Below are 14,174 nucleotides of genomic sequence, written 5' to 3'. Positions count from 1 at the left end.
TAAAGGGACCCCCTCCTCAGAGCACTTCTCATGTGCAATCAGCTCTCATGCTTAACACACTCTGCTTCCTCACCCCTGTTCCTTATTTTGTGCTGTTTTGTGCCTTGTTACCTACGGGGCAGAGGCCAGCAGCACCCAGCGGAAATGCACGCGCCGAGGCCGTAAATATTCACACTCATACTTGCCCACGAGTGGGGGAGGTGCAGGGACAACACCAGCAGTGCACTGTCTCCCCAAACCACATAGGCCATGCTTCCCACGGGCATCCCTGAAGCACATATTTAGGCATTCAACACACATTCCTAAGGCATTGCTAAGCCCGGTGCTGGAGTTAGTGTGTTGAACCAGCCCTCATGGCACTGTCCCTCAGGAGGGTAAGACAACCACATACACACACACACACACCCATGTGATGTTGCTGTGGTGAGAACAGGTACAGAGCAAAGACCCTCCACACCTTGAAAGTGCCAACTAGGGGGCTTGACCTAGCTTGGGGGCTGGGGGGAGGCTCCACAGGCTCCCTATGCATGTGCTGAGTGAGCCCAGACCTGAAGGCTGAAGCCTTTCTATGTGAGGAGGGGAGGAAAGGCCATTCCAAGCAGAAATGAGCAGTCCAGGCAAATGTCCTGGGGCAGAGTCTCTGGGGAGGAAAGGGCAGGAGGGAGCCAGTTGAGGCGTGTGCTAGGCAGGGCCCTTGTTAAGGGTTTGGGCCTTTGTCTGGAGAACAATGGGAATCAATGACATGCTAAGCAGGGAGGTGACATAATCAAATGAGCTCTCTGCTCAGGTGCAGAGAACGCGCTGGGTAGGGGCTGGTGAAAGCCAGAGACTGGTGGCCGTCCAGGTGAGGACTGCAGAGAGAGGGGCAATGGAGGTTGCGGACGAGAATGACAGATTCTAGAAACATCTGCAAAGCTCTGGTCTTGCCTCACCTCCTGGGCAATGCCCGCGTTGAAAATCCAGGTGTAAAGTTTTCGTGTTTTCTTTTTACACGATTACAGAATTCGGTAAGGTGACTTCACCCTGCTCCCATGGCACAGGCTTTTAGGGGGCAAATCCTGGGGGAGCAATAATCAAAACCCAGGACTCCATTTCCTGTCTCCACAGGGCCGCCCGCACCCTGTCCCCGGGGGCGGGGGAAGGAGGGAGGAGCAAGCATAAATGGCGTGCCTCTGTTTTTCTTGTTCATTTTATTTCCCGTCTACATCTAGAGCAATGTGCCTGTGTGATTTTTCCCCTTAATTTTCTTTCTGCCGCCTCATTAGCCGGAGAGGGTGCGCGTGGACCCTAACGACATCAGCGTGTCAGAGTAATGTGGCAGCCGCCCCTCCGCAGGCGCGTGGAGGTTTTAAACTGTGTTGGCGTAAAAATAATGAAGGCAGCCAGCTGCCTGGCAAACACGAGGGCACAGCGCGGAGGGCGTGGGGAGGGCCCCGAGCCCCAGAGAGGTGGAACCGAGGAGAGACAGGAAATGAATTCCCAGAGACAGGCAATAAGGCTTTGTCACAGTCTGTGACCCACCGACGGGGCCGGGGGAGGGGCGCTGCTGCAGAGGGAGGGCCGGGAGTCCTGGTGCTGCAGGCAGCCACTGGGATGCATTTCACGTTTCAAAGAAAGAAGGGAGTGGGCCAATCGGAGGGTCGCTGGACGCCAGGGGAGCCTGAGGAAGCAAGCATTGCCTGGAGCTCCATCTATATGTGACCCAACTAGATCTGGGGGTGCAGTGCGAACCCTCATCTTAACGGCGTGGTTCTCCCAACACAGAAGAGGACAGTGGGTGTCTGAGAGGGCCATGCTCCAGGAGCTGGCAGGCTAGTGGCAGCTGTGTTAGCAGAAGTGTCAACACGGCAAGAGCACATTGGGGTGAGGCAGGAAGGGGGGGGGGGAGCAGGATATGCCCTGCCCCAGACCCATGAACGTCATAGAGGATGGAATTACCATGACTGGGTTAATCAAATCATTTGGGATGTTGGGGAGTCAGCCCCAGTGTTCATGACAAAGAACTAATGTTAAATGCTATCCATACAGCAATGAAAACCAGGCTGGACTCTGCTGCAGTATTTTCCTAAGACAACGAAATATCGTCTACAGATTTTTAAAGGAAAAGTTTGGACAGAGGATTCTAACCTCAGCCAGGATGGCTTTCCTTTTGATGGTGAAAGAAAGACACTTGCAGATATCAAGACATAAGACAAGGCTTCCTAATGCATTTTTTAAAAAGTAAAAAGCATTCTTCTATTTATTTTATTTATTCAACAAATATTTATTGAGTGATAGGCGGTAGGAGTGGATAATGAAAAAGCAGTACCCTTGCCCTCATGGAGCTTACATTCTAAAGGGAAGACACTATAAGCAGTGAACATAATAAATGGACCGATGAAGTGATGAGGCCTCGAGAGAAAAGCAACTGCAGTTTTAGGTGTGGCACTGAGGGTAGGTGAACTTTGAGTCAAGATTTGAGAGAGGTGGGCACGGACTCTGCAGATGTCTGGGGTTGGAACAGCCCAGCAGATGAGCAGCCTGTCTGTGGCCCTGTGGCTGGAGCGGGCCTGACCTGTGTGCAGACAACACTTTTCATGATCTGACCCTGCTTTCCTCTCCGATCTCTGGTCTCTACTCTCACGAGCCAGCCAACAGGTGTCGGTCCTTCTCACCTTCCAAGTTTGGTAAATGTGTTCACCTAGAGCACTCCTGCCCCCAGAACTCTCCATACCTTTTGTCACTCCTACTCTGTAGCTAGATCTTAGCTTGAATGTCACTTTTTCCAGAAGTCTTTCCCTGAGCAACTCACCACCCCATTGCAAGCCCAGGTCTGAGTTAGGTGCCATTTCTAGCACCTCCGCAGGGCTGTGACACTCACTGCATATTATTATTAGTGTTTGGACTGTGTTGTTGGGACTGTAAAGTTCCATGAAGGCAGGACTTGCCATTGTATCACACAGACCTACACACTCCTAGCTTCTAGTAGGAGCTCGGTAAATATCTGTGGAATGAATGGCTTAACGGACAGGTGGTAAGCATACAACCCAGTGAAAAGAGAGACAAATAATTGTAGGACACGTTGTAAAACTAATGAAAATACCAAAATTATTTCCCAAGGAGATGTAAATAGGAGATATCTCCTGTCCAGATAGAGGGACACACAGACCAAGCTCCTGCCCCTGCCTTGCTGGGTTTGGCCAGTGCCGTCTCTCAACTGCAGGAGGGAGGGGAGGAAAGTGAGGTCAGAGGATGTATTCACTGGGCCTGCTGTCTGCTGCAGGCTGGCTGTGTGTTCCCCACCAAGGATCACCCCACCAAGGAGGACAGCCCACCCCATCCCCACCCTCTGGCTCAGGAATGGAATAGTGCTGCTACCAGCTCGCTCCACTTTCATGTGCTATCCCTGGCAGTTCCCCTGCACTCACACTGAGCTCAACAGCCCCTGTATCAGTGCACCTTCCTGAAATCATCCTATACCAGACATGCATTCTATTTCCCGCTGGAACCCTCACTGATACCTGTGCAAGGCTAAATGTCTGTAAAGTGAAGATCGTTTCGCAGGAAAATAATAGACTCACAAAATTGATTCAAGAAAAAATGAAAACAAAATATGCCAGTAACCAGGGAAGAAATAGAAAATATCAAATTATTACCTGCAATTAAATGACAGGCTTAGATAATATCAAGTGCAAGATCTATCATGTCTTCTTAATTCAATAATTATCTAATTTTTAAAATCAGGGTATTAAAAAAGATAGAAATTTTCTCAGGTACTTTTATTAAGTTAACATATTAAAACCTGACAAAAATAGCTCAAAAAACTAAAACTGTTAACCAAATTTAGTTATTAAAAGAGATGCAAAAATCTTAGTAAATTAAATCTTCCATTATAATTAGAAGAATAGCAAATAAAGTCTGTTTTATGAAGGCAAAAGTGAGTCAATATTGGAAAATCTTTTTATATCAACTTGCTTTTTAAAAAAAGGGCAAAAAATAAAGTTAAATCCTGAAATTTGTAGTAACCTAGGAATGGAAAGGTATTTCCTTAGAACAGAGTATCAATCTGAAACTAATATCCAAGATTATATTTATGATGAAACATTACAGACAATCCTATTAAAATTAAGAATAAGATAATGATGCCTGCTATCAACTTTGTTTAACATTGAACTTGAAGCTCTAGCCAATGTAATTAGACAAGAAAATTAAATAAGAAATATGAATAGTGAGGAGAAAATACCATTATTTGCAAAAAAATGATTGTCTCCATGAAACATAACCTTCATAAATAAGGTGTATTTACAAATCAATGAAAAGACTGAACACACTTATAGAAAAAATGAGAAGACATAATGTAACAATTCAGAAAAGAAGAAAGACAAATGGTCAGCCAAAACAAGTGTAAACATTCCATCTTGTACCTATCAAATTTAAATAATGCGATGATTTGGGCAGGGAGAAAGAGGCACTCTCATACTCAATTCTTTAAGAAGTGTAACAATTTACACACTCACAATTTGACAATATCCTTTAAAAGCTTGAAAATGTACCTACACTTTGACCCTGCACTTCTCATTCCAGGAATTCAATGTAGGAAGCGGGTAGAATTATTACCTAAGAATGGTTTGGGACAGCAAGAGATAGACTTATGTTCAAGAATGTTCATTGTTTATCATTTCCACTTATGGTAGTTAATTTCACTGAATACATGATCCATTCATAAAATAATATTATGTGGCCACTAAAACGATGCTCATTTATCATTTTTGTTCACAGTCAATTTTGAGTAGACAAAATCAAGTTTCAAAATAATATGCAAAGTATTAGCCCATTTTTACATATATTAATGTTTTGTCTAAATGCATAAAACATGAGTATACACAATATAGGGTTTATCTCTGAACAAAAGACCTATGAACTTTTTATTTTGTTTCTCCTTTTTTAATATATTTTATTGATTTTTTTACAGAGAGGAAGGGAGAGGGATAGAGAGTTAGAAACATCGATGAGAGAGAAACATCCTATCAGCTGCCTCCTGCACACCCCCCACTGAGGATGTGCCCGCAACCAAGGTACATGCCCTTGACCGGAATCGAACCTGGGACCCTTCAGTCCACAGGCCGACACTCTATCCACTGAGCCAAATCAGCCAGGGCTGTTTCTCTTTTTTAAAGGAGTTTTAGATGTGAAGGAACCTGGACAGGCTGTAAGGGAGCGGCCATCCCGAGTGACTTAAATACTGTACCTTTTCCTGTTTGACTCTGTGCTCAGGGAGCCCAGGGAGATGGTGCAGCCAGGCTTAGCTGCTGGCTCTCACTGTTGTCTGCTGTAGGTATTTGCTGCCTGGTCTTAGAAAAATTGCTTGAACTCCGTTTTTCTCAATCTGAAAAAATACAAAGAACAGTTGTATTATACTCAGTAAATCTCAGGCCTCAAAAACAGAGAACTATGAGGTTTCTTTCTCCTCCCCACTCTCCCCCCACCCCGCCCAAGATCAGCTCTGAATGTGATGGAGCTTCCAAGTCCAGCTACTCACTCACAGAAAGCAGCGGAGGAGCAGCGCGTTCCAGCACCCACAGGGACACACCCGCAGGACCCGAACAGTGAGAGACTCCGGGACAGATAACCCAGTTTCTTCAACAAAGAAACAAAGTTCTAAAACTACATCATATCAACTAACCTCATGTGTTTAGATTCTTACTCGAACAAACTATTTTTAATATAATGGCATTGAAAAGAATGGTGTGAATTTAAACAGTGCCTATATGATACTAAGAAAGTCAGTCTTGTTAATTTCTCAGGTGCTATAGTGATACTGGGTAGATAGTTCTTCTAAAGGGTCCTTTAGGAGACACAGTAAAATATGTGCAGGTGAAATGGCAGAATGCCCGGAATTTGCTTTAAGATAATATGAGGGAGAGGGTCTGAGGGTGGATGGGGCAGGATTCGCCATGGGATGACGCTGGGTACATGGAGGCTTATCATACTATTGGGTCCAGTTTTGTGTCCATTCAAATTTCTTCGTAACAACAAAAAAAGTTTATTTTTTAAAAGCAAAGTGTTCCCACCTTTATGATAAAGCTGATGAATTTTAAATTTGCAAATAATAAAATAGGAGTCCTTTGACCGTGGGGACTGTGAAAATAAAAAGGAAGGGCCAAGTAGAGGGGAAACCACAGCAAAGCAGTTCTCTTCGCCAATGTCCTGACATATTAGAAAGTTGAGATGAGAAGTTGGGATTACTGTCCTCGGGCCACGCGCTCCCAGCAGAACCTCATGCTGTTCCCTGAGCAGCTCTCCAGAGTACCCCTGTCGGTCTCCCCCCTCACCCCCCACCGCCCCCCGAATGCTGAGTGCTTTGCCCAGATTTGCATGATGGTGGGACAGGGCCCCTTGCTCAGCGCGGCCTTGTGCTTATCTTGTGCTTATCTGTGAACTCACTCCTGCAGCCCTTCACCTGCCCAGCTGTGCTGCCACTGTGATCGCCCCTGTTCCCAGAGGGACTGAGGACAGTGGGGTCACACAGACAGTCGTGGGGTGTGAACACACCTCCATCTCCCTGCCCTTTCCGCACTTGGACCCCAAGCCCAGTCAACCTGAACGTGGCCTCCCCACTTCCCACAGGTGCTGCAGACCTGCGCGCCAGCCCCTGCGGTCATCGAGGTGCTGTTCAACGCCTACCCTCAGCTCCGCGTGTCCGAGTCCTGGAGGGAGGTGATTCCAGAGGAGGTGTTTCAGGTGAGGGAGCCGCCTGCCTTCCGTGTCAGTACAGAATCGCCGTCTGTTTCTGTGCGGGGCCAGGCGTTGTGCTCTCATCTCCAGGTGGGTGTAAACCTCTGGAGAAGGAAAGTGGAAGCCACCTGGGGGTGCATCTGAGCCCCTCTGCCTTCCTGTGGGCGCTCAGCATTCACAGGGCCAGGAGCTCCTGTTACAGTCGGGGTGTCCTACAAGGAGTGGGAGGAGCAGTCCCACGCTGACCAGAGGGATGGCAGGGCTCAAGGACCTGGTGTCCAACCAGGGCGGGGGTCCAGCACCTGAGTCCACAGGTGTGGCTCCTGTGTGTCCGCTGGTCTCACACTGACGTCCCGCCTTCCTTGCCAGGCACACCGGCCTTTCTACCAGTCTCTCTTCGCCTTGGCCGGCAGCCCTCGCCGCCTGCTGCACCTCTGCCGCTGTGCCATTCGCAGACGGTTTGGCAAACAGTGCTTCCGCCTCGTGCCTCTGTTACCCTTGCCGGCGACCCTGCAAAGCTACCTCCTTTTGGAGCCAGAGGGTGTTTTGCACTGAAAACCAGAGCATTTGGACTTGTTCTTGGTCTCCTCTCTGCTTCCGTGGTGGCTAGGTGGTGAGAGCGCCCTGGGTGGGGACCTGTGGGCCTCGTGGGACCTCCCGCTGGCCGGTGCAGACCTGCCTGAGCGTCAGGCCCACCTGGGGATGCAGTAAGAGCCCTCACTGCCTCTCAGGTTGCTTGTGAGGATGAACATCGTGCATCGCATAGGACTTGTATCAGAAAGTGCCTAAGGTGTACCTGTTGCTGTGAGGTTTGTCTCCTGCCCGGAAGGGGTCAAGCAGCATGCACGCTGCCTCCAAGGCTTCGGACCCACTGCCTCCTGGACAATGCCCCCTCCTCCTGAAGCCCGGCCACCTGGAAAGACTGTCCCCAAAACATGACAGATGTGCATACTGAGGGAGGACATTGGTTCCATGATAAAAGCCCCTTCCCCGGAGCCCACTGGTGCTTCCCAGCACAGGGTGGCCCAGGGCTCCCCAGAAGGACGCTGGAGGGGCTGTGAGCCAGACATGTTTACCCCATGCGAGTCTTCTGTCTGACATTCTCACCAAACCCAACCGATCCAGCTCTAGGGCGTGGTCCAGGAAGCCACAGGCCGATAGAGGTTGCACTCAGCTCAGCCCAAGCATCTGTAACAGGAGAGATGTTCTGACGGTCTAGGACTGTAGTAACTTGATTTTCTGAATTCTGATGCTTTGACATCTGGGGCTCTGATGACTCTGGAGAGACTCTGCCCTCTCTCTCCTCTCACCCCTACTCCCCACCCCCACCCCACCACCACCACCACCATCAGGGTTATCATTCCTAGAGACAGTAAACAACTTGCCAGCCCAGCATGCTTTTCAAATGCAAACCAACCCAGAGCATACACCCCAGCCCCTCCTTCACTGGGTGCTCATGCCCCAGGACACCAGCCACCCCAAGGCCAGGTACCAGACAACCCTTCTGCCCCAGAACCCACTGAAGTTATTCTGAGTAGCTAACCCTAACCCTAGGCCTAACCCCTCTATCCTGCCTCATCCGTTCCTTCTGTGGAAACCACAATAAAGGCTCTTGCCCACACCCCCACTTCTGACCACCCTGGTGCTTCCCCGTGTGGCCCCCATGGCGAGGCCTGTTCCATCTCTGGGGAATGAGTAATAAACTATCTTTTCAATGGCAATCATCTCCTGATTGGTTGGCCTCACTTGACCTCACGTTTGCTATTAGACACCATCCTATATAATAAAAGGCTAATATGCAAATCGACCAATCGCTATGATGCTCACTGACCACCAGGGGGCAGGCACTCAATTCAGGAGCTGCCCCCCAGTGGTCAGTGAGCTCCCATAGGGGGAGCGCCGCTCAGCCAGAAGCCCTGAGTCAGGTTCCCAGCTGGCTAGCGCAGCGGTGATAGTGGGAGCCTCTCCCACCTCCATAGCAGCGGTAAGATGTCCAACTGATGGCTTAGGCCCACTCCCTGGGCCTAAGCCATCAGTCAGACATCCCTTGAGGGCTCCCAGACTGCAAGAGGGCATAGGTTGGGCTAAGGGAGCCCACAAGTGCATGAATTTCATGCACTGGGCCTCTAGTATTTTATAAGACAGACTGCTGTGGCCCTCCTCTGCAGACAGCAGTGGCTCTGTTTTTGTCCAGTCTGAACCAATGCAAGATACTCCTGAGCAATCTGAGGGGGGGCAGGGCACGTTGTCCCATTATTGCAGTCTGGAAGGGGAGTTTATACCCACAAATACTGCAGGATAAGGCAAGGTGTTGTGTGCACTATGAGTGAAGCCCACTTGGGGGGCGGGCAGTGAGCAAGGGGCAGACACTGAGATGGGCATCGTGATGGGGGTAGTCTGGCTGAGCCTTGGCCAATGGTCAGATTTCAACACAGAGGGTCTGAAAGGGAGTGACAGGGCAGCAGAGCCCTCAGCTGACCACCCACATCTGTCCCTTGAGCCCAACAACTCACCTGCCCTAGAAAAGGCTACACAAACATGGCTGTCCTCAAGCTCCTCCCAAACAGACAGGAGTCACCACTGTATGGAAAGAAAAACCGGAATAAATTCAGAGGTGCGGTACAGTGCAAGGCAGGAGGTACAATGACATGCAGCGTGTCCTCTGGAGGGGAGGGTCACTGAAAGGAGCGCAGATAGGAGAGCCTTGGTTTTCAGACCAAGGATTCTTACCTTGTTGACAAGCGACAAGGACCATGGAGCAGGTGAGCAGATATGGTCATGGTGGGATTCCAGGAAGGTGACTCTGTCCTGGAAAGGGATGCAGCGTCCTGGAGGGTGGGGAGGAGCCCGAGATTTCTGGGGTCCAACCCCAGCAGGTCCAGGGGTCCCCAAAGGTGTGGACGGAGTCGGCGAAGAAGGAATGGCACGGGGTCAGCGTTCAGTTGATCAGCATAGCAAGGTTCTCCCTCCAGGATCTCAAGCCAGGAACTCCAGCCAAGTTCTGGTCAGGATCTCCAGTGAAGTTCTGGTTAGGATCCAGCCAAGTTCTGGTCAGGATCTCCAGCGAAGTTCTGGTCTCCAGCGAAGTTCTGGTTAGGATCCAGCCAAGTTCTGGTTAGGATCTCCAGCCAGGTTCTGTAGCCATGTTCTCTTGCTAGGTTCTCCATCCAGCTTCTCCAGCCAGGTTCTCCAGCCAGGTTCTAGCCAGGTTCTAGCCAGGTTCTAGCCAGGTTCAGTCGCCATGTTCTGTCTAGGTTCTCCAGCCAAGATCTGTAGCCAGGTTCTGTCCAGGATCTTTTGCCATGTTCTCTCGCTAGGTTCTGTCTCTAGGTTCTGTCTAGGATCTCCAGCCAAGTCCTGTCTCTTGGTTCTCTCTCTAGGTTCTCTGTCTTGTTGTCTTGTTACATCTGTATTTATACCAGTTGATTTTAATCCTGTCAATTTCTATTGCAAAGGTTAGGGCGTTTCTTATCTCCATTCCAGGGAGTAAAGATTATGTAGCTTAAGGGTGATTGTTTGTAGTTAAAGTGATTAACTACCCGCCTGGTACTTAGTTAAGAGGTTTTATCCCCTCCTTAACTTCAGGGAAAAATCCCTACCTGGGAAAACAACCTTTCTTGGAGAGGTGACCTTGGTTAAAACACATAGTGCTAAAGGGAGCAAACTTATTAAGAACAGTATGCCATATAGGCCAGGTCCCTTGAAACATATGCTGTGCAGATGTTTCTTCTCTGCAGCGACTGTGTCAAGCAGCAAGGATGGACCGGCTCCCGGCACGAGATGATACCCTAGAGATGGGCTTCAGATCCAGGCTGCTCTGCTGAACAGGAAAAGTCATTTAACCAAAACCAGCTGCAATCACCTGGAAAATGAAGATATCTGTGCCTCTTGAATATGGCTGGGGTGATGCCCTTCCCCCAGGGTGGCCCCACTGAGCCGCCCCAGAAAAGGAACTTGGTAAGTAGTTTCTTCTAGTACTATGATTGTTTTTACTATTATTAGAAGAAAATAGCCTAATATTGGGAGAAAGACTGTAAAATATGGAAAAGCAAAGCAGTGTTATTTATGAGGACAAATAAAAGGGCAAGACCGGTAAGAACTGCAGCCACTGCCCTGAGCAGCTCTGTCCTCACTGAACTTTGCAAATCTGAATCTGAACGAACACACTCGCCATCCCTGCTTCAGCCACCCCGTCCCATCTCTCCCACACACCTTAGGAAACAGTTTGCTTGTTTTTCTGAAATGCATTAAGTTTAAATATGTTTGGAGTCCTAGAACAAAGTAGAACTCTTTGAAAACATGTTAACATTATATTTCTGGAAATCTGATGAATAAAGATTCATATTTAGTTTTTCAGAATTGAATTGCTAGCAATTTGCTTTATTAATAAAGAAAAATTTTTAACTCAAAAATGTGTTGTTTTGATGACTGTGTCTAACTGTACTCTACGCTGCATGTGTTAGGAGGTTCTAAAATGAAGGGGACTTGCATCATTCCATCCAGATGAGAAAGAGAAAAAGGGGAGGGAGTAGGGGGAGAAGGAGAAAAGGACAAGACTAAGAGAAGGGAGTGAGGAAGGGAGGGGAGGAGGGAAGTTGGAGGAGGGAGAGAAGGAAGGTACTTGAGAAAATCCTCCAAAAGACATTCCTCTTTGAAGCTAGAATTACCCCGGCTGACTTCTTTCCCAGTGAACAAACTATACCTGGGGATTTCTCTTACTACAGGCTCTAAAAATGTTTTCTATTCTTTCACAGTTCATATTGGACATCATTACTTTTCTCTTTGAGTATACTATATAATAAAAGGCTAATATGCAAATCGAACGATCAGCAGACCGACTGGTCACTATGATGCGCACTGACCACCAGGGGGCAGACACTCAATGCCGACCTGGTTCTAAGCCAGCAGTCGAACATCCCCTGAGGGCTCCCGGACTGCGAGAGGACACAGGCCGGGCTGAAGGACTCCCCCCCGCCCCCCCCCGCACCCCCACCACCTCCACAAGTACGCAAATTTTGTGCACCAGGCCTCTAGTGTTACATAAACTCAATTTCATAAGACCTAAGTTGCTCTCTTTAATTTCAAATTTAGTTTTTAATGATGCATTCACATGGTCCAAAATACAGAAGGTAACAAAAGAGTAAATGTTATTTCTACTAAAAAAAAGATAGCAGAGGAATATTTTCCTTCCAACGTTTTTTTTTTAATGTTAAGCCTCACCTGAGGATATGTATTTATTGATTTTTAAAGAGAGAAAGGGAGAGGGGAGAGAGAGAGAAACATAGATGTGAGAGAAACATGGATTGGTTGCCTTCCATATGTGCCCTGACCAGGGATTGAACCCACAACCTAGGTATGTTCCCTGACCCAGAATAGAACCCGCAACCTTTTGGTGCACCATACAATGCTCCAACCAACCGAGCCACCTGGCCAGGGCCCCTTTGACTCTTTTGTTTTGTTTTAGAGAAAGAATGAAGAAGGGAGAGGTATAGAGAGATAGAAACACCGATGAGATAGGAACATTAATTGGCTACCGCAGCATACCCCCCTATTGGAGATTGAGCCCAAAACACAGTTATGTGCCCGACTAGGAATCGCACCCGAGACCTTTTGGTTCATGGGTCACCACTCAACCACTGGGCCACACCAGCTGGGCCCTTCCAATTTTTGTTGAATATCTTTGTACTACTTGTCATCTGACCACAGAGAATTCCCAAACACACAATTGAGGTTCTCCGCCAACCAAGGACCTGAGTAGGTCTGCCTCCCTCCATCCTGACTGCCCCCCAGACAGGAGGAAACGCCCCCAGCACAGCAGGAAGGCCAGCAGTCACCCTCTGACGCAGCACCCTGAGACGTATCACGTTTAAAATTCTGAGCACAGCGTTAGGCCTCTCTTTTCAGCATATTTTGTGTCCAATGAATTTTAAGTTACATGATCATCATCAATTCAGCCTGTTGTGAGGAAAATCGAAACCTCTGACTCTTTAAGAAGCATTTGCTAATACCAGTAACTGTATTTAATCGTCACACTTCCAATTTCCGAAATCTCCTTCTGATGACACAGGTTGAAGGGGCAGGCTGTTGAACTTTGGCAAAGAACACTTAACCCTCTCCCCAAATGGTGTAAAATATAGGCTTGGAGAATGAGCTGGTCGGCTCCCGTGACCCGCTCTGACGCCGGGCATCCGAGAGGAAGCTTAGCCACTGCCATTGCGGATGTCATTAGCTCGCCAAGTGCTTCTCAGCTCTTAAGGGCTGCCCAAGGACCAAGTGATAAACCAGGAATATGGCATCTTTTATTCCATTATTTCAAGAATAAATTATCCCTGAGACAAATCTTTTTCTGTGCTCTTGGAATATTCAGAAGCCCCAAAGTTTCAACTATGATCAGTACAGCATCTTATTTTTTGACTTCAGCATAGTTTTCAAATTCCAGGGTTTTTCTTGAAATTGTCATCATCTATTTCAAAGCAAATATTGATTTAATTAAATTGCTAAAAGAAGCCTGAGGTTGCCCTAGCCTAGCCGGTTTTGCTCAGTGGATAGAGCATCGGCCTGTGGACTGAAGGATCCCAGGTTTAATTCCGGCCAAGGGCACATGCCTGGGTTGTGGGCTCGATCCCCAGTGGGGGGCGTGCAGGAGGCAACCAATCAATGATTCTCTCTCACCGTTGATGTTTCTATCTCTCCATCCCTCTCCCTTCCTCTCTAAAATCAGTAAGAATATATTTTTTTAAAAATATTTCTTAGCTCTAGCTGGCTTGGCTCAGTGGATAGAGCATCAGCCTGCGGACTGAAGGGTCCCAGGTTCGATTCCGGCCAAGGGCACATGCCTGGGTTGTGGGCTCGATCCACAGTGGGGGAATCCAGGAGAAACCAATCAATGATTCTCTCTCATCATTGATGTTTCTAACTCTCCTTCTCCCTTCCTCTCTGAAATCAATAAAAATATATAATAAATAAATAAATAATTTTTTTTTTTAAGAAAAGAAGCCTGAAGTTACATTTCTAGAGCCTGAGAGGATTGCAGTATTGACACTTATTTTCATGGAGCCCTGCAGGTGGCACCACAGGCAAACCCTTCCTTCACCAACCTGTTCACCCCAGAATTAAAGAAAACAAGATTTTAGCTCACATGATAAGGAGGAGGAGAGTATAGAGAAACTATAGAATCGTGACGTGTCATATAGAATTGTGTGGCTATCATAAAATTTGAGTAATGAAAATATTGATTACAGAATTGCCTAGTTCCTTTGTATTAAATATGAATGTTTTATAGGCAATGTGTTTATAAATAAATATAATTTTAAGTTGATTCTTTTATGATGCCATAATGACAGTCCAATCCTCATCTGTGTGTTAAATGTGTTCTCTAACAAAATTATACAGAGTCACCGCGGCCGTGTAACTAGCCGGGATGTCTGCCTCCATCTAATCTTTCAGAATGGTACTTCTGC

The 14,174-nt window shown here is 47.7% G+C and overlaps 1 protein-coding gene across 1 annotated transcript in view; it reads left to right on the top strand.

The window, feature by feature from the left end:
* Nucleotides 1-7,269, top strand: part of ASB18 (ankyrin repeat and SOCS box containing 18) — a 39,244-nt gene extending 31,975 nt beyond the window's left edge. The window contains exons 4-5 of the mRNA XM_070423365.1: nucleotides 6,607-6,720; nucleotides 7,084-7,269. Of these exons, the coding sequence (XP_070279466.1) occupies nucleotides 6,607-6,720; nucleotides 7,084-7,269 (300 nt within the window). The remainder of the gene's footprint in view (nucleotides 1-6,606; nucleotides 6,721-7,083) is intronic.
* The last annotated feature ends 6,905 nt before the right edge of the window (nucleotides 7,270-14,174 follow it).

The sequence above is a fragment of the Myotis yumanensis genome, unplaced genomic scaffold (assembly GCF_028538775.1).
Source record: "Myotis yumanensis isolate MYYU_CA2020_CCGP unplaced genomic scaffold, mMyoYum1.0.hap1 SCAF_8, whole genome shotgun sequence".
In the NCBI taxonomy this organism is placed as follows: domain Eukaryota; kingdom Metazoa; phylum Chordata; class Mammalia; order Chiroptera; family Vespertilionidae; genus Myotis; species Myotis yumanensis.
This window is presented reverse-complemented; position numbering and strand designations above follow the sequence as displayed.